Source organism: Conger conger, chromosome 2 (assembly GCF_963514075.1).
Source record: "Conger conger chromosome 2, fConCon1.1, whole genome shotgun sequence".
NCBI lineage: Eukaryota > Metazoa > Chordata > Actinopteri > Anguilliformes > Congridae > Conger > Conger conger.
In genome coordinates this window covers 79,797,376-79,818,035 of record NC_083761.1, presented here as the reverse complement: position 1 = coordinate 79,818,035, position 20,660 = coordinate 79,797,376, and the positions used below count along the sequence as shown (strand labels likewise).

The 20,660-nt window shown below is 46.2% G+C and overlaps 1 protein-coding gene across 1 annotated transcript in view; it reads right to left on the bottom strand.

The window, feature by feature from the left end:
- Positions 1-19,308, bottom strand: part of dennd1c (DENN domain containing 1C) — a 26,644-nt gene extending 7,336 nt beyond the window's left edge. Inside the window, exons 1-19 of the mRNA XM_061232142.1 lie at positions 19,109-19,308; positions 17,162-17,226; positions 16,016-16,059; positions 15,879-15,928; positions 15,213-15,332; positions 14,532-14,601; positions 14,191-14,271; positions 12,513-12,599; positions 11,404-11,457; positions 10,711-10,821; positions 9,492-9,592; positions 6,016-6,061; positions 4,469-4,570; positions 3,648-3,773; positions 2,785-2,889; positions 1,748-1,838; positions 1,323-1,363; positions 980-1,036; positions 809-856 (exon numbers count right to left, since the gene is read on the bottom strand). Of these exons, the coding sequence (XP_061088126.1) occupies positions 809-856; positions 980-1,036; positions 1,323-1,363; positions 1,748-1,838; positions 2,785-2,889; positions 3,648-3,773; positions 4,469-4,570; positions 6,016-6,061; positions 9,492-9,592; positions 10,711-10,821; positions 11,404-11,457; positions 12,513-12,599; positions 14,191-14,271; positions 14,532-14,601; positions 15,213-15,332; positions 15,879-15,928; positions 16,016-16,059; positions 17,162-17,226; positions 19,109-19,125 (1,416 nt within the window). The 5' untranslated portion in view covers positions 19,126-19,308. The remainder of the gene's footprint in view (positions 1-808; positions 857-979; positions 1,037-1,322; positions 1,364-1,747; positions 1,839-2,784; positions 2,890-3,647; positions 3,774-4,468; positions 4,571-6,015; positions 6,062-9,491; positions 9,593-10,710; positions 10,822-11,403; positions 11,458-12,512; positions 12,600-14,190; positions 14,272-14,531; positions 14,602-15,212; positions 15,333-15,878; positions 15,929-16,015; positions 16,060-17,161; positions 17,227-19,108) is intronic.
- Positions 19,309-20,660: the final 1,352 nt, after the last annotated feature.

Here is a 20,660-nt window from a genome sequence, read left to right as displayed (position 1 = left end):
CACACACATTCAAATACATAACATTCACAGGGGGAAATGCACACACATTCAAATACACAACAATCACGGGGAGAAATGCACACACATACGCACACACACACACACACACACACACACACACACACACACACAAACACACACAGATTCAAATACATAACATCCACAGGGAGAAATGCACACACATTCAAATACATACTGTAACAATCAGAGGGGGAAATGCGCACACACATTCAAATAAATACTGTCACAATCACAGGGAGAAATGCACACACACGCACATTCAAATACAAACTGTAACAATCACAGGGGGAAATGCACACACACATTCAAATACATAACATTCACAGGGGGAAATGCACACACACACACACAAATTCAAATACATAACATTCACAGGGAGAAATGCACACACACACATTAAAATACATAACATTCAAAGGGGGAAATGCACACACACATTCAAGTGTAGGACACACACACAAATACACACATTCAAAATCAGTTCACAAAACATTCACACAGATAAGGACACTTATTCAGACACATTCACAAGGAGAAGAGTGCTCGCACACACACACACACACACACACACACACATTCAATTACACACAACATTCACACAGAGAAGTTCACTGACGCACACACACACACACAATAGGAGGCAACCCACGGATATAACAATTTTATATTACTGCACTGTTTTGTACTTTGATTGCTATTGTTGCCTTCCGTAAAGTAATATGAGATCATCTCTGTACGTTCAAACACGCTGTAGAAATCTCATCTCATTATTACAATCGTTTCATACCTTGGAAGACAGGAAATTCTTCAAGCTGGATTTGGCATGAACTTTAGCCTGGAAGAGAATGTGAGAGAGCAGGAAGTCATCCTCTTTGCGTTATGCTAAAGTTGAATCATGGCGTAGAGGAAGGTGCTACGTTCATTGATGAGCGAGCACACGACGAAGCACCTCACTCACAGATTTGCACATGCTGGCCTTAGACTTGACTGTGAGAATCAGAGCTCCGCCCCCTTTCTGCCAGGAAGAAGGATGGAAATCAAACAGCCGACGAGCAGACAAAAAGCAAATGATGGGAAAAAATCTGTGTTAAAAGCAGGTCAGGCCAACTTCCTACAGCAAATTATACAGTGCACTCTTTCTTTTGCCAACTTTTATGGTCCTGTCTGTAAGTACACATAGGTATCCCATACCATACACTAAACCCACTCTTCTTGTTCTGTTAAAATCAGTCAAAAATAATTCCCAGGAATGAATGTTAAAAGCAAATGCAATTAAACATTTCTGAAAATGAGATTTGTACCTTCAGGTTCCCTACAAGCTGCTGGTAGGATCGTCTGCCACCTGGAAAAGACAGGAAACGGTATTAAAACAAGCTGAACAGCGTTCCTCCTTCCCAACAGACAGGAGCTCAGAACATCACCATTCCACCTGGGAGGAGAAGTGGACAGTTTTTATTTATGTTTTTGCTGGTTTATTTGCTGATTTCATTAAATAACCGTTTCCCACCAGATCCTGCTCTCTGTGTCTTGCATTTGTTTTGCCAAAGCATGGCAAGGAACATGTGATAAACAGAAAAGAAAAACAGAGTAATAACATAATTATTATTATCTCTGTCTCACTCTCACTCTCACTCTCACTCTCACTCTCACTCTCACTCTCACTCTCACTCTCTCTCTCTCTCTCTCTCTCTCTCTCTCTCTCTCTCTCTCTCTCTCTCTCTCTCACCTGGAGACTCCCCAGACTGAAGAATTTCCTCCTCAAACAGATCCACAGGCTCAATCCCTCTGTTCATAAGCTCTAGGCGTCCGTCAATAAACTGCAAGGACACACAGACACACAGACACACACACACACACACACACACACACAGTACCACAGATTAACTGTGAGATGTCCCACACAGACTCACAAGCAGTGAGTGCCATTGCTACAAAGGCCCCTTCTGTGGGTCAGGTGACGTGTTCTATCACCTGTCCTTCTGTGGGTCAGGTGACGTGTTCTATCACCTGTCCTTCTGTGGGTCAGGTGACGTGTTCTATCACCTGTCCTTCTGTGGGTCAGGTGACGTGTTCTGTATTGTATATATTATTGTATATACTATACATTGTTTTGGTACAGCCCATCAACTATATAGTTTTAACCCAAAATTTAAAGACTATAAACACAGGCAGAGGGTGAGTCAACATGTCAGTGAGCCTTTTTCAATGATAGGAAGGGATTTACAGTGTTTTAACACAAAAATAGATATATTGTACCTTTAATCTTTGGCAGCCAAGTTTTTACATGGGATTTACCAGCAGGGGGCAGCACTACACAATCCCTGGCTAGAGGTAGTGTTTTTTTTGTTCTCAATCTCATACATATTTCTGTGCAATGTGCACTAAACAGATCATGGAACTACTTGCAATCCATAACCTTGCTCACAGACGCGGCCGGTAAGAGAGGCATCCTAAGGTAAGAGCTACATGTAACCTGTAATCACCAGCAGATGGCAGCGTTGCATGAATATATGTTTTTTACAGATTTTTTACACTATGTACAGATTTTTACACTAAAAACAAAAACCTCCACCCAAACACTGGCCCTTTCGTATACGTTTGGACACCTCAGAACTACAGTGAGCCAAACTAACTAAGCAGCTGCTGCTGCAACACAGTTGCAACATCAGTGGGTTTTTGAAAGGTCAGTGAAGAGCTGTGGCCTATATACGCTGCCCCATTTTGACACTTTTTTTTTCTGTGAGACTTTTGCGTTTCCGTTACCTGCTTGAAGAACTGCAGGTGCACCGCGCTCTCCAGAAACTGCCTCACGCTGTGGGACTTGTGGTTCACAAACGATTCCTCGCAAAACCTCACCGGAGCCCCATCCTCGGAGGAGCGCAAGACAAAGAGGTGTTTAAATTTACTGACCACTTAACGGACATCGAAACCCCGCCCATATTTCCTCTGTGGCCAATAATATCGCGCCTCTGTATTCTGTCATCCAATCGCACAGCACCCTGGTAGTGGATGGCGCCTCTCCCTTTTTAAAGCCCTCTCCTTCCACCCTCATGAAACCGTTAGGTCTGACTGCTCAGTGAGGACAGTACAGCACTGCACAAGTATTTTCTGAAGATGTTGTTTTTGTTTGCAGGGGTGCAGTGCTTCAATATCCCACATTATGCTGGGATATTGGATATGCAAGGTGACAAATAAATATGCCAATGTTGCGAGGGTGGGGGTCATTAAAATAACCCTTTGTAGTACTTATTTTAATCTTAACCTTGCACATCTAGACATACATTGATCATCTATTGTGTATTGAATGCCTCAATTCACGCCGCATGTAACCCTTTTGAAGAGCAGGTCTTTTTTTCAGAATTCTGAAATCAGTGTTCTAGAACTCCAGCGCCTCCATTCACCGGCAGTGATTGTGACATCGGCATTAGAATGTTCTGAACTGAGCATTCTAATGCTGATGTAACAATCACTGCTGGTGAATACCCCGCTCACATACAGCATGCCCTGATATCCAGTTTCCACTTGCATCACCACTTAACGTTCCTCTTATGCCTGCTGCTATGCTACTGGCTGCCACGATGTTTTGGGGAACTGGTGACGGCTGCGACGAGTAGGTGGAGACTCACCGAGGGGCACAGCAGTGCGTCTTTGTACCCCCCGAAAAGCAGGGCCTGCGTCTTCAGGAAGGCCCGGGCCACACCCGCGCCTGGGGCTGCGGACTGCTTCTTCAGCCGAACCTTCAGCAGCGACAGCTGGAGCACGCAAACACACACAAGCTATATAACACACACACGGAAACACACACAAGCTATATAACACACACACGGAAACACACACAAGCTATATGACACACACACGGAAACACACACAAGCTATATAACACACACACGGAAACACACACAAGCTATATAACACACACATGGAAACACACACAAGCTATATAACACACACACGGAAACACAAACAAGCTATATAACACACACACGGAAACACAAACAAGCTGTATAACACACACACAGAAACACACACAAGCTGTATAACACACACACGGAAACACACAAGCTGTATAACACACACACAAGCTATATAACACACATACATACTCACACAAACACAAGGTATATAACACACACACACCCACACACAAGCTATATAATACACACACATACACACACAAGCTATAGAACACACACACATACTCACACAAACACAAGGTATATAACACACATACTCACACACACAAGCTATATAACACACACACACACAATGGAACTCAACACGGGTATTTGCACACACACACACACTCTCTCTGTCACACACACATACACACGCAAACACACACAAACTATATCACACATGGAATTGTGTCTACATGCACACACACACACACACACACACACACACAGTGAAGTTATGTCCATGGGGTTTATGGGTCCATGGTTTTTACCACATCTGAAGGAATCCTTTTCAGATCCTCAAATGGGGACTCCATGGTGTTCGTGTCCACGTTTAATACGACCACATCCTCCAAGGCTCTGCTCCTCACTCTCTGTAGAGCAGAGCAGGATGAAACGCACACTCTAATTCAGCTTGAACTGACCGCACAAACCAGCAGGATGTGTAGACTCATGCAAAAATTACAGGCACGGACCGCTGGACGTAACACTTTAGTTGAATATGTAAGAGTAACAGCCTATATACAGTGAGCACCATAATTCATTGGACAGTGACACATTATTTTGGCTCTGTACTCATATATACGCTAACATGTACAAAGGGCGCTGTCATTTCTTTTTTTTTTTCTTTTTTTTTTTCCCAATTTGGTAGCCAATTGGACCCCGTCTGATTCAATTAGAGCCAGTATTAGATACACCGCCCACACCCCGTCCCTCGGCGGCCAACGGGAGAGCGGCACGCCTTCTTCAAGCCGTCTCGCCTCCCGAGCTGTGACCGTGATTCCGAGGCGCCCGAGGTGCTTGTTTTGTGCGGCGATCTACTAACCCTGCCAAGTCCCTCCCTCTGGAGCAGCGAGCCAATTATTGCTGCTCCGCGTGAGCTGGCCAAACTTTTGGCAGGACCGAGAATCGAACCCCGGTCCCCGGTGTGCAACTGCCGCGAACGGGTGCTGTCATTTCTAAACGGTTCATCCGATATTAAAAGCTCAAATTAAAACTGACAGTCTGCACTTCTGTCATTGCGCTCACTGCCATTGTATCCTTTCAAACTCAAAGTGCTTGAGCACAGAACCAAAATTTGACGAAAAATGTGTCACTGTCCAATGGTGCTCACCGGAACTACTTTGTAAGCACAGCATAAGCATTCCTAAGTATGCACGTCAATAACAAACATGGCGTCAGTTCAGTTGGCATGTCATGGGAATGTCACTTGCTGCATCAGTGTTGACGTAACACACCATGAGCATATTTGCGGCGATTGACTTGGGCGCTTATGAATGCTTATGTAGCCTAGTGCTTTTGAATGTGAATTTGAAATCCGCACCGTGCCCGTGACGACTGGCTGGGGGCTCCGTAGAGCAACATGGGGCAGGTCCTGTAGCGTAGTGATTAAGGTGCATGACTGGGACCCGCAAGGTCGGTGGTTCGATCCCCGGTGTAGCCACAATAAGATCCAGACAGGGGGCCCTTAACCCTGCACCCTGCGTCTGGACAGTGCTCTGAGTTCTTCGCTATCTAGCGACCCCTGCTGGTCTATTGGGCACCCTTCAACTGTTGTCAAAAGCGCAGCATATGAAAGGTTTTCCTCTGACCCAAAGAAGCGGCGTGGTGACGCCACGTGTTTCGGGGGAGAACCGTGGACGTCCACCCTCTTCCAAAATTGGGGTAGGAATTGCCCCACGCAATTTATTAATCAACTGTAAGTCGCTTGGGATGAAAGTGTCAGCTAAGTAACATTTAATGTAATGTAATTTAATGTAATGTAATGTAATGTAATCTTAAAAAAATCTAATGAAATGGCGTGGCGTCGCGTAGCTACCTCCATAAGACTGGAGTGGACACCAATGATGTAGGGCATGGGGGCGCTGTGGAGAGAGAGAGAGAGAGAGAGAGAGAGAGAGAGAGGGAGAGAAGAGAGGGATTACATTTACATTTACATTTTAGTCATTTGGCAGACGCTTTTAATCCAAAGCGACTTACAAGTGCATAGGTTCTACCATAAGTCAGAGCATCACATCCAGAAACTAGCAAAATACACAGGAAATGCTGTTCTAAACATAGTTGTCATCAGAAGTGCAATTTTTTTTTTTTTTTTTTGGGGGGGGGGGGGTTAGACAAGGATAGGGATATCAGAAAGGAGGGGCAGGGGAAATCAGGAGGGAGGACTAAGGTAGAGTTTGAAAAGGTGGGTTTTGAGTCTGCGTCGAAATAGGGGGAGGGATTCTGCTGTTCTGACAGTGGTAGGCAAGTCATTCCACCACTGAGGAACCAGAACGGAAAACAGGCGTGAACGTGCAGCTCGACCGCCAGGTGCACGTAGAGAGGGAACCGTAAGGCGACCAGAGCTGGCAGACCGGAGTGGTCTAGCTGGGGAGTAGGGAGTGATCAGGGATTGTATGTAAGGTGGGGCAGTCCCCCTAGCAGCCTGAAATGCCAACACTAGGGCCTTGAAACGGATGCGTGCGGCAATAGAAAGCCAGTGGAGGCCAATGAGAAGCGGGGTGACATGACCCGACCTGGGCTGACTGGTGATCAGGCGGGCTGCAGCATTCTGGACCAGCTGGAGGGGCTTGATGGCACATGCTGGGAGACCGGCTAGGAGGGAGTTGCAGTAATCCAGGCGGGAAATGACGAGCGCCTGGACTAGGAGCTGGGTGGCTTTCTCAGTCAGGAGATGACGGATACGGCGTATATTATACAGAAAGAACCTGCAGGTTCTGGCAGTGGAGGATACTTGTGGAGCCAGGGTGAGGCAGTTATCAAGAGTCACCCCAAGATTCTTTGCCATACGGGAGGAGGAAACTACAAAGTCCTCAACAGTCAATGAGAGGTCGATTGACGGAGAGGACTGAGCAGGGATGTAGAGAAGCTCAGTTTTGGCAAGGTTAAGCTTCAGGTGATGGAAAGTCATCCACGCAGAGATATCAGCCAAGCAGGCAGAGATCCGTGTGGTGATTTGGGTGTCGGGGGGGAAGGAAATGAAGAGTTGGGTGTCATCAGCGTAGGAATGATAAGAAAAGCCGTGGGAAGAGATAACAGAACCAAGAGACATGGTGTATAGCGAGAAGAGGAGAGGCCCAAGAACCGAGCCCTGCGGGACTCCAGTTCGTAGGGGGTGAGGGTCGGAGACTGCACCCCTCCAAGTCACCTGGTAGGAGCGACCAGAGAGGTAGGAGGAAAACCAAGCGAGTGCAGAACCTGTGACACCCATCCCAGACAGCGATGAGAGCAGAATCTCATGGTTCACTGTATCGAAGGCGGCTGACAGGTTGAGGAAGATGAGGACAGAGGAGAGGGATTTTGTTTTAGCAGAGTGGAGTGCCTCAGTGACCGCAAGCAGGGCGGTTTCAGTGGAGTGGCCACTCTTGAAGCCAGACTGGTTGGGGTCATGGAGATTGTTCTGGAGAAGATAAGTGGACAGTTGGGAGCAGACCGCCCGTTCCAGAGTTTTAGCGAGAAAGGGAAGAAGAGAGACAGGCCGGTAGTTGTTCAGGGCAGAGGGGTCAAGAGTAGGTTTTTTGAGCAGGGGAGTGACTCTGGCCCTCTTCAGGGAAGAGGGCATGGTGCCGGAAGAGAGGGAGGTGTTGATTAGAGAGGAGAGAAAAGGGAGAATGTCATCAGATATTGATTGTAGGAGGGGAGAGGGGAAGGGGTCAAGAGGACAGGTGGTTGGGCGGTGGGAAGTAAGGAGTTTCAGTGTGTCGGCGTCAGAGAGGGGAGAAAAGGAGGTTAGGGAGTTGGGGAGGGTAGGAGGGTCAGCAGGGGTGGAGGGTTGGGAGAAGGAATTGCGAATAGCATCGACCTTCTTTTCAAAGAAGGAGACAAAGTCATCAGGTGTGAGTGATGAGGGGGGTGGGGGGGGAGGGGGGGCCAGAAGAGAGGAGAAAGTTGAAAACAGTTTGCGGGGATTAGAGGCGGCCGCGTTAATTTTTGAGTGATGGAGGGATGGAGAGGGAGAGAGAAAGGGGGGGAGAGAGAGTACAGTAGAGCTTTAAAACTAATACTGAATTTTGCCCTAAGTTAAGCCTTTAGAGAGAGAGAAGCAATTTTACAAGCAATTTTATCCCTTAGCATTCACCAGCTATTTTAGCCCTGAGCACTCTTATGAACTCTAGCTCTTAACACTTTAGCCATTAGCACTGACCAGCAGTTTTATCCCTTAGCATTCACCAGTAGCTTTAGCCCTTAGCACTCACCAGGAAACTCCAGCTCTTAGCATTGTTAGCACTGACCAGCAGTTTTGGCCCTTTGCATTCACCAGTAGCTTTAGCCCTTAGCACTCACCAGGAAACTCCAGCTCTTAGCATTGTTAGCACTGACCAGCAGTTTTATCCCTTAGCATTCATCAGTAGCTTTAGCCCTTAGCACTCACCAGGAAACTCCAGCTCTTAGCATTGTTAGCACTGACCAGCAGTTTTGGCCCTTTGCATTCACCAGTAGCTTTAGCCCTTGGCACTCACCAGGAAACTCCAGCTCTTAGCATTGTTAGCACTGACCAGCAGTTTTATCCCTTAGCATTCATCAGTAGCTTTAGCCCTTAGCACTCACCAGGAAACTCCAGCTCTTAGCATTGTTAGCACTGACCAGCAGTTTTGGCCCTTTGCATTCACCAGTAGCTTTAGCCCTTGGCACTCACCAGGAAACTCCAGCTCTTAGCATTGTTAGCACTGACCAGCAGTTTTATCCCTTAGCATTCACCAGTAGCTTTAGACTTTAGCACTCACCAGGAAACTCCAGCTGTTAGCATTGTTAGCACTGACCAGCAGTTTTGGCCCTTAGCATTCACCAGTAGCTTTAGCCCTTAGCACTCACCAGGAAACTCCAGCTCTTAGCATTGTTAGCACTGACCAGCAGTTTTATCCCTTAGCATTCATCAGTAGCTTTAGCCCTTAGCACTCACCAGGAAACTCCAGCTCTTAGCATTGTTAGCACTGACCAGCAGTTTTGGCCCTTTACATTCACCAGTAGCTTTAGCCCTTGGCACTCACCAGGAAACTCCAGCTCTTAGCATTGTTAGCACTGACCAGCAGTTTTATCCCTTAGCATTCACCAGTAGCTTCAGACTTTAGCACTCACCAGGAAACTCCAGCTGTTAGCATTGTTAGCACTGACCAGCAGTTTTGGCCCTTTGCATTCACCAGTAGCTTTAGCCCTTAGCACTCACCAGGAAACTCCAGCTGTTAGCATTGTTAGCACTGACCAGCAGTTTTATCCCTTAGCACTCACCAGTAGCTTTAGCCCTTTAGCACTCACCAGGAAACTCTAGCTCTTCTTGCTTTAGCCATTAGCACTCACCAGCAGTAGTCCAGCAGATGAAGGGGGAGCACTGGGATGAATATGTGTTGCCAGTACATGGGGTACAACATGGCAGTGCAGGCGTGGACACAGGCTGTCAACTGGGGGGGGGGGGGGAGAGGGGTGGGGGAAGGTAGAGTCAGGGGGCACATTTCAAGATGACCAAAACACTATGAAAATGCTTTCAATCAGGACTGGACTGGTGAACATCTGAAAGCAGATTGTTGCAGGTACGGTGAGTGAAAGGGTGGACTTGTTAACAAAGATATTCCAATCCTGTCTCATATATTTTTATTAAAAATATTCATTACAAATATTTAAATACAAAGTGTATAATTGTAGATTCCACCACAGTACTGTAAAGTACTTCCAATCCTGTCTCATATATTTTTTATTAGGACAGGCCCTGAACAGTTTGTTAGTTAGAGCTCAGAGATGGGCAAAGCAGAAGTCCACACGGCAGAATCAACAGAAACAGATACTAAGTTGACCTTTATGAAAGAAGGCCAGGGGAAAACCTGACATGTTGAGAAGGGCTGCTTGACGCCAGATGGTGGCGTGATCATAGCAACTAATAATGAATGTCTTCCGAGGCTGAGGTAAGCAGGGGTGTGGGGTTTTAAAATCTTCTTTGAAACTGGCCAAACCCTTGTTTGACGATGCATATATAATTCCTGATGTAAATGTGAAAATTGGTTGATCTGCAGACTAATTCCTGTCTTTAGAAATCAATTCATAGGTTGCAATGACAGGAAATCATTGCAACCTAAAAATAGATTACTAGGAAATCCGAGTGATCGATTTCCACTACAGTACAACACACCCATTAAATCTCTCCAAAGGGCCATTGCAAAAACATAGAAACCATTGAGAACATTCAAAATGTAACAGAACATCCTGTCTAATGAACAAGCCCAGGACCAATCCAAACGTGCAGAATGGTATGACAGCCAATCAGCAAAGAGTAAACCACATCATCACTGTGAACATCACTAAACAATGTCACAGCCAATGAATTAACAGGGAGCAGCATTGGGTGTAAAAATACCTAATCAAATACCCATCATAGGCAGTCAACAATTTGTACAGTAATTGCTGCCTGTCAATGAACCCTGAATTCTGTCATAGGAAATGATCATCATAAAACACAGTCACAGCAAACACAGTGGACTGCAACAGCCAATAAGGTGTCCCATTGATGGGGGGTTGGTGACCTCACCGTGCTCAGCTTGCTGGAGCTGATGAGAATTCTCCTCTCGAATAACATGCTGGCATAGAGCTGCAGTAGGTTGCTGACATCCACAGCTACCACGAACTCAGTCAGGTTCCTCTGCAGGACACGCACACACACACACGCACACAGGCACACGCATACGCACACACACACAGGCACACACACAAACACACACACACATGTAAACATGCATGCATGAACACAGGTGCATGCACACACAGGCACACACACAAACACACACACACACACATGTAAACATGCATGCATGAACACAGGTGCATGCACACACAGGCACACACACAAACACATACATGCACATACACACAGACACGCACACACACACAGACACACACACACACATATGAACATATGAATGGATCGGCGAATACATTCATACATGTTCAGAAATATATTGATTGTCATTTGTCCAAATGAATGATATTCCCAATGTCTCCCTTTATCGTCTGTGTGTTAGCTAATAGCTACATCACTTCACGCATATCTACAGTGGCGTACAGTACAGTATGCTGAAAAGAGAATAATTGCATCCACATGATGTACTGTATATCAGCAACAGTGATACAGACCAGGCCAACAACGACTTTGGTGGAGAGGGTGGGCAATGCAAGCTGTGTGGATAAGACTGGGGGATGAATCCTTAATAAAGAAGGCACTCACACTCTCTGGGATGGAGGGAAGACTCCTGGGGTCAGGGGCTATGAAGTAAGGGATCTGGGAAAGAGAGAGACGAACAGAAAGAGAAGAGAAGTGTGGAGGTGACTATGGCGATAGAGGGCTGTTGGAACTGGGGTAACCATGGAGACAAGCACTCAGACATTACCAGGGTTACCACGGAGACCATCGCTCACAAAGTTAGAACCAGGGTTACCAAGAATACAGGCACTTATATTCAGTAGCTGAAACTATGGTTACCAAGGGAGGGCTAAGAGGCTCCTCCCTTTATTCAGAGCAGTGTGGTTGGATGCTGGGTTGACAAACACAAAGACTTTATTCAGGAAAGTTGCACAGCCATCATTAATGTGTTGAACATTCTGTGTGAGGAGAGAAAAGTGTATGGGTAGGGGCCTTCAGGAGTCCCTGAGAATACCTTCACAGAGTGGGAGCTGCATTTCACAGCGTAGGGAACAGGAAAACAAGGATGCACCATTTCCAAATTCTGAGCTTGTCAGACTCACACTCACACTCACACTCACACACACTCACCGTATGATCAGGTATGCACATGGGAGTGTGCATATACATGTGCATGCTCACACAAAAATACACATCTGCATGGGTGCACAAATGTGTATGTACACACACACACACACATACACACACACACACATGCGCACACACACACACACACACACGGCACAGCTTTTAAAAACATCTACCATTTAGTTTCGCTACTCACACAGAGACACCCAGTCAGGAGGGAATAAGAGTTGGAGAGTGAGTTAGCGCATGACTGAGTGGTGTTACAGTAGAGAGACAGGTGAGGACAGAGACAGTTTTGGGGTGTTGTCCGGCCATGTTGGTTAGCGGGCACAACGTTAGTCCAGCACATGCTTTTTTTGGAGATTTGGGAGTTAGTCGGATCCAGAGTGGGGGAGGGATGAGGCTTTGGGGAGCAAGCCACATTTTGGAATTTTGATCCACCAGTTGCTGGATTCGGGGGTTGGGTTAGTCCAATTATTAGTTTTACAAAGACGGTTTAGCCCCTTCCTGGTTTTAGGGGGTTAGTCAAGCCCAGGATAGGCCTCCCGTGGGGTTCCAGGACTCACCCCCGATCCTCCCTTTCCCAGTGGGGGGGATGAGTGGCCGTGGAGGGCCTCCTGTGCCCCAAATCTGACCTGTAGCTGTTCGCCCTCCTCGGGGAAAAGACACAATCATTCTGCTGGAATCAAGTGTAGAACAGAAAAGCGATTTGGGTAACATGTGCGGTAGCACTGTCAGAGTGCAGGATGGAGGGGCCAAGAGCGGACTCAGGGACAACGTAAAAAGGGCAGGCTTTATGAAGTAAGGGAAGATCCAATAACACAACCCAAATTCAGGCAATGGTCGTGATCCAGGCAGACAGGTACATACGGTTTAGACAGAGCGTAATTGTAAAAAAAAAAAAAAACACAAAAAAAACAGGCAGAGATCCAAAACCAGAAAATCCAAAAACTAATGCAGACAAACACAGGGAAGACGGGTCAGAACAATGTAGGCTAGAGCCGGGGGAACGGAATACAAGGGAAGACTCGGAGAACTGGACAAGACGAACTAGCAACGGGAAACTGAAAAAGGACAGGTTTAAATAGAACACTGATGAACAGACAACGAGAAACAGGTGAAAGACAAGACAAAATGACAGGAAGGAAATACGTATAAGGAGTGGGAGGCGGAGACACTAAGTGGAGAACAGGTCCAACGGATGAATGGGAGACAGACAGACTACGGAAAGCACAGAGGGTAACAAGAGGCGGAAACGCTATGGACAAAAAACGGAGAACAGAGAAAACACAGATGGTAAAAGGACACAGACGTGACAAGCAGGCCACATAGGCGCTAGGCATAAGACAGTTATATCGTTTCATACGATGTCATATGTGTAACAGACACATGCCATGTGTAACAGGTGTGCGATTTGTGTAACAGGTACGCAATATGTGTAACAAAGTTATATCAAACAGTGTGAGTGACAGCTGTGCAATTTGCATGAGAATTGTAGTGGCGTGTGTGTGTGTGTGTGTGTGTGTGGGAGGTGTGCTGTGTGGAACGGAACATGTGTGATGTGTACAGTACAGGTGGGTGCTCTTTATGACAGGTAATAGACAGGTGAAGGACACACCAAACATTCACTGAAAACCATGTCACCCTGGTACTGCACAATATGGCTGTGGCCTTGAATGAAAACTTCAGACAAAGGGACAGTACAACAGTGGTCTGACATTACATTATTGGCATTTGGCAGATGCTTTTATCCAGAGTGACGTACAGTTGATTAGACTAAGCAGGAGACAATCCTCCCCTGGAGCAACGGCTGTGTGGATCTTATTGTGGCTACACCGGGATTAGAACCACCGACCTTGGTGTCCCAGTCATTTACCTTAACCACTACGCTACAGGCCGCCCCAGACATGGAAGTCTGACATTGCTACACTTGCTGAACGTGCTGAACCTCACCTGTGCACAGGGTAACAACCGACCTAGCTTCATGATACAGGTGTAAAGTTGCAAACCAACAGCACATTCATCAGTGATACGACCACATTACCATAAACTATTTCTGTCTAATCACCATATTACTTGCCAGCAATCAAATGACCAAGGCTGTGATCGAAATCACATACTAGCATAGTACTCATAATACATTTCAGGTTGATTTTCATTGAAATGTTGTGAGAGTAATATGCTAAGTATGAGGTTTCAAATAGAGCCAAACACATCTGATCTGATTGGCTTGTTTGGACTTACCAGCTGCAGAGTGACAGGGCTGTTGGCCTCCGGCACGGGGTGTTTGTAGAGGGTGGACAGTAGCGCTCGCATCTCATTGGTCTGTTGCGGAACACAGAAAATCATTTCATTGGCTGAGTTTCATCAAGAGCTCCTGTTGACCAACACATGCTGCGATAAGCTCCAGCATCCCCCCCTCCCCGACCCTGAACAGGAAGCGGATGGATGGATGGATGTCTCATTGGTTGTCTGCGATGTACTTTAACCACCAGCAAGATAAGTTGAACAAATAGCGGTCATGATTGTGACTGTCCCCACGATAATTGGAAAGCTTTCTTGTGACAAAACAAAATTGCGCTTACCTGGCCTTTTGTCCGACAGTCAGCTAGGTTGTTCAGAAGTTTGTAGAATACCTCAAACCAAGGCAGGTAGCTAAAATAAAGAGAGGATAGGTAAAGCATGCTTCAGAAACTCATCCACTGGAGAGGTATTTTTAGTCACAGAAAAAGGAATTGAAAAGGAAGATTTACGCAAGAGAATGCGTGTGTGTGTATGCGTGTGTGTGTGTCAGTGTGTGTGTATATCTGTGTGTATACATGTGTATGTGTGTGTGTGTGTGTGTGTGTGTGAGTGTGTGCATATGTGTGTGTGAGTGTGTGTGTGAGTGTGTGTGTCCATGTGCGTGTGTGTGTGTGTGCGTGCATGTGTGTGTGTGAGTGAGTGTGTGTGTGTGTGTGTGTGTGGGTGTGAGAGTGTATGTGTGTGTGAGTGTGAGTGTGTGTGTGTGTGTGTGTGAATGTGTGTGTGTGTGTGCGTGCCTGTGTGTGAGTGTGAGTGTGTGTGCGTGAGTGTATGTGTGTGTGTGTGTTGATGTGTGTGTGTGTGGGTGTGAGAGTGTATGCCTGTGTGTGTGTGAGTGTGAGTGTGTGTGAGTGTGTGTGTGTGTGTGTGTGTGTGTGAGTGTGTGTGAGTGTGAGTATGTGTGCATGCGTGTGTGTATGTGAGTGTGTATGTGTGTGTGTGAGTGTGTGTGTGTGAGTCACCTCAGGATGCAGAGGCAGGTCCTGGAGCTGGACGTCAGTCGGCAGAAGCCGAAGCGCTGGCATCCCTCCAGGTCCGTGAGCACAAAGGTGAAGTGCTGAATGGCCACTGACTCCCTCACCCTGGAGGCCACAGACAGAGTCACAATCTCCACAGATATACACGCAGCGAGCACTTCATTCGGTATGTATTATTTATTCTTTTTTATTTCATTTTTTTATTTCTTCTGCTGCTGAGATCGACTTAGGTTCGTAATGTGTGGTTATTTGTGTTACTGCCACCTTCCTGTCAGCTTTGACCAGTCTGGCCATTCTCCTCTGACCTCTCTCATTAACAAACCGTTTTTGTCTGCAGAACTGCTGCTCAATGGATGTTTTCTGGGGGGTTTTTTTAACCATTCTCTGCAAACTCTAGAGACGGTTGTGTGTGAAATTCCCAGGAGATCAGCAGATTCTGAGATACTCAAACCACCCTGTCTGGTGCCAACAATCATTCCACGGTCAAAGTCACGTAGATAATATTTTTTTCCCCATTCTGATGGTTGAGGTGAACATTAACTGAAGCTCCTGACCCGTGTCTGCATGGGGCCACACGTTTGTCCCTGACAGGCTCGACGGGCTGTTCATTAGCTCAGTGAAACCCATCCCTGCGGTGATTTTGGTGGTTACCTCTCTATGTCATAGGGGAAGCAGAACCGCGGCAGGGCCTGGAGGGACTCCTAGGGGAAACACAGGAAGGCCTGGTCATGGAATCGTTCAGTAGTTCCCTTGCATTTTTCATTGTGTGGAATATGAGAGTGCCTTACCTCATCACTGAAGTCTTCAGGAAACTGGAATATCACTCCTGGATCTGTAGGCCAAGCAGACAGACAGACAGACAGACAGACAGAAAAACAGGCTTTTTTTGTTCAAACACATCTGCGCAAGTATATCTTATTCAGGAGGTATGGATGAGCCATCACACAGCAATATAATCCATGTATATGCCATGGGTGTCAGAATCCAGGCCTGCTCATTCATTGATTAGTTATGGAATCCAAAACCTTAGTCTCTATGCTCAAACTGACTGCTGATAAAAACCCTCCATGATTTAAGTCTGAGTCGTCTGGTGTACACCTATCCTGCCATGCAACGTGAGAAATGGCCGTTATGGGCGCCCTCTGCAGGAACTTATTGGTAACTGTGCACGCATTCTTCAGGCACAGCTCCAAACTCAGCATTTTGCTTAATCTGCCAGTTTCACAGACAGATTAAGACTAGTCCTAGACTACAGTATCTTGTCAATACAAAATACAATACAATTTAGTCCAGGCCTGAGCTGTGTGCATGAAACCAGCCAATTATATTCTAACTTAAGCCAAAAGAAGAAAAATGGACAACAGTTCATAGTACATATTATATATTTAGCACAAAAAACTGGATTAAGTTTAGCAGCACACTAAACTGTATGTACATGCTGTGATAAGCAAAACATAAGCAGACACACATAGTTAAAACACATAGGTTTTTATATACCATGTTCTGCGAGAGGCTTCTGGAAAGACAGCCATTTTTGGTGCTCTCTCGCTCTCTCTCTGTGGTTTTCTTGGCAGGTCACCTGACAGGAAGTTGTGCTGTTTTGAGGCCCGAGGTACCAGGCCACTCCCATTGAGAATCAGCAGCTCTCTCGCATGGCTCTATTCCTGCCTACAGAACCCCACTGGGCATTCTGGGAAACTGGCCTGTTTCTTCTCGTCTCTCTTCCTGAACCATCGTTCATCCTGCTTTTCTCCTCTTCTCCATTTGTCCCTTCCTACTTCTCTGTCTTTTGACCTCTCTCTCGGCAGAAGCAAGCCTCATCATACCAGATACAACAAGGACTACAGGGTGTGTGTGTGTGTGTGTGTGTGTGCAGGCATGCGTACGTGCGTGCATGTGTGCGCGTGTGTGTGTTGACCCCCTCCAGTTCTCACCTTTATCGTTGGCAATAGGACAGGTGGCTTCAAAGAACCAATAAAAAGTTCCCTCTGGATTTTCTCTGAAAATAAGGAAGACAGATGTGACAGCTAAGATCAGAGTTTAATAGGTCATCCACCCTTAATCAGTCACTATGTAAGAGGAACCAAAACCCCTGGGCTCATAACTACCGAAATAATACAAACTAACATGTACAGCAATGTGAAGTGTACATATACTTAGATACTAAGCACATATATTGCCAGAGCACGTATTTCCTTATTTGTATTGCATACATACAGTACATATACTGTTTCCTTTGATGTTAATACAGTTGCGTGTACATGGAGTAGGCATGTTCAGACCTGTGCTCCAGGTATTGCAGCATCGCAATACATATAGATAGAGAGATCCATTTGGCCACCTGTGTTTCTACAATATTAATTACCTGTACTGTACACATCTACATTACATTTTACATTATTGGCAATTGGCAGACAATCTTATCCAGAGCGACATACAGTTGATTAGACTAAGCAGGAGACAATCCTCCCTTGGAGCAATGCAGGGTTAAGGGCCTTGCTCAAGGGCCCAACGGCTGTGCAGATCTTATTGTGGCTACAGTGAGAATCGAACCACCAACCTCGCATGTCCCAGTCATTTAACTTAACCACTACGCTACAGGCCAGTGGTTAGTCAGTGGCCAGTGGTCCCAGTCATTTACCTTAACCATTGCACTACAGGCCACCCATATACGCTACAGGCCGCCCGTACATCTATTTTAATATTCTTCAGCAATATTGTACATGTTTTTGCTGCAGTCTACTTTTTTCGAACAGAAGTGTAACACCCATATTAGACCTGTGATGCACATTTCTCAGACCCACCACAGCACTAGGGCGGATGGAGGAACCAGACCTCTCATGACCTCACCCCTTCAGAGGTGGAGCTCTCAAGGTAAAACACCCACACCCAAATTCAAGAGATCTATGAAAATATATAAATTGGCTTCGTGGTGAATTCTAAGAGTGAATTGTGGAGTGGGTCGCTGAACTGTCCAATTCTGTCATGAAAGAACTGACCATTATCTGGCATGTCCCCCTCTCCCCCCAGAGAAAGAAACCTGCAGCTCACAGGCGTAGAACTTGAACGTGTCACAAACCCTTTTCTGTGCTTTCAAAACCATCGCTCTCATTTGAATCATATTGATTGAAGTCCTGTATTGATTATTTATTGTTTCCTTTTGGTGTTTTAATATTTTCCCCGCAACACTATGCCTGGTGTTTTTCTCTTGCGTTTCCTTTTCCTTTGAAATACCCTTTTGAGTTTTATTTATTTATTTATTTTCTTATTTATTCAAGGCTTTCTTGCAGGTGCTTTTGACGAATTTAGTTAAACCCTGCCATGTTGCGTCTCATGTCAGTGTGTCGAATGATTGAATTTTAAAATAATGTTCTAAAGACTGTTAAAACTGGTTGCGAGAACATGAACAAAACCACTCAATCTTTAAGTGTTTTCGGTACTTTTAAACACACACACGTTCAAACACACCTCATACAACGAGCAATGAAGCGCATATTACTTATAACGACTGTTTTCTTGATCATTTTGGTTTGTCAGTGATGCTCACTCACTGTTCCAGAGGTGACAGAGGCCTCGGTATGACTGCCAGTCTCTTTCAACTTGCTTGCATCACATCACATTGTGTAGGGAGATGTACCGCACCAGATAGTGTTCCATTTCACAATAGCACTGTGAGCACCGATGACAGTTTGCTCAGTTAATGCGTTAGAGGCTGAGAGGCAATCGATTTGAACGCGCACAAGTGTAACCACTCTTCTTTCCTGTGCGAGAGGGAGATTTGCGCCCTGAGGAAGTGAACTGCAAACCACACTGAGAAGGGTAGACGAGAGGGGGGAGAGGAGAGGAGGAGAGGAGAAGACGAGACAGACTTCGACACTCACTTCAGCCTGGACCCCATGGCCGCCGCGCAGCTCCACGTCCACGCAAGATCGGGGGGGGGGGGTGAAGCGATCGTCGTCAGAAGCCGGACGAACGACGGTCACATCACAGATGCAGACGGCTCCCCTGGAGCCCAGCAGCAGCACCCGGCCTACCCAGCTGAACGGCCTCACACTGTCTCACTTCCTGATCTGCGTGTGCGTGTGTGTGTGTATGTGTGTGTGTGTGCGCGCGCGTGTGCGTGTGCGTGTGTGTCTATGTGACGTCTGTCTATCTCTAAGTGTAGGAAACGTATCCGGCCCCAATGCGTGTCTGTTCTGCTGAGTGGATACTTCTGTTTTTTTCTGCTCTCCCATTCACCCCCCCTGTATACACATAAAAATTCACAAACACAGAAATAAGCAAACAAACTGCATGATCATGAGACAGGTCCACTGGCGGGTTTTGGGGAACTAATAGATAGAAAACGTACTTCCTCCTTAATCGGCAATGTAGTGCCACCAATTTCCCTCCAACAGATTTGCATACACCTGCTTCTAAAGCCCCATGACGCAGAGATTTAGATTTAGATCTATAGCCTCATACCCCGACCCCCAATCATTTTCTTACAATTTTACGTTTTACAATTTTAACAAAAAATAAATTAACGTAAATAAATGATTAGCACCCCCAAGTATTGACCTACCTCCAACAAGGCACTGCCACATTGTGAGGGCTTACTGTTTCGACATCTTATCTTTGACATCTGGAGCTAACCTCCCTCACCAAAGGGTCTCATCCCCTCTGCAGTCAATCACCTGACATTCAGGGTCAAGCTGAGCTAAAATGGTTCCCTTACAGCCTTGCTACTCAAATAACAGTTCTTGAGGGCTGAAAACTGTTTGTTTTTTTCACCCTCCCTATACCTGGGATTCAGGTGTGGGGACCATCTGGCCAATCAGTAGCACAAATTGTTCAGTTTGTTAGAAAACCAGGGCAGGATTTGGATTCGAGGGCCAGATTTGAGTATCCCTGGCCAACAGGATCAGACTCTCGTCCTGACAGTTCCCCCTTCCTCTTCATCTACTGAGCTCTTGGGTCAGGCCCAGGATTAGTCAGGCCTGGACTACTGCAATCAGTGTTTTAAGTGGGCCAGGTACAGACTGGCGCTCCATACCCAGACCTCTGAATTTTGCTGATGCAAGCACTTTTTATAGCATCCTGCTACTTCTCATAAGCTCTACAGTACAGGTGTCAAACTCCAGTCCTGGAGGGCTGCAGTGTCTGCTGGTTTTTGGTGTGTTTCAGCACGAGAGATACATTTCAAAGTCTTTCATTGGCTAAAGAGTCCACACACCTTCTCCGTTCTCAAGGCCTGAATTAGCTGCTGATTGAAAGGAAAACACAAACACCTGTAGACACCGCGGCCCTCCAGGACTGGAGTTTGACACCCCTGCTCTACAGTGTTCGGGAAACCTGCTAGATTCACCTGGGAGAGTTACATATCAATTCAAGCAATTCCCTTCTCTATAGTCTCCTTGCTCAGGACACCAAAGTCTAGATTCTACATACATT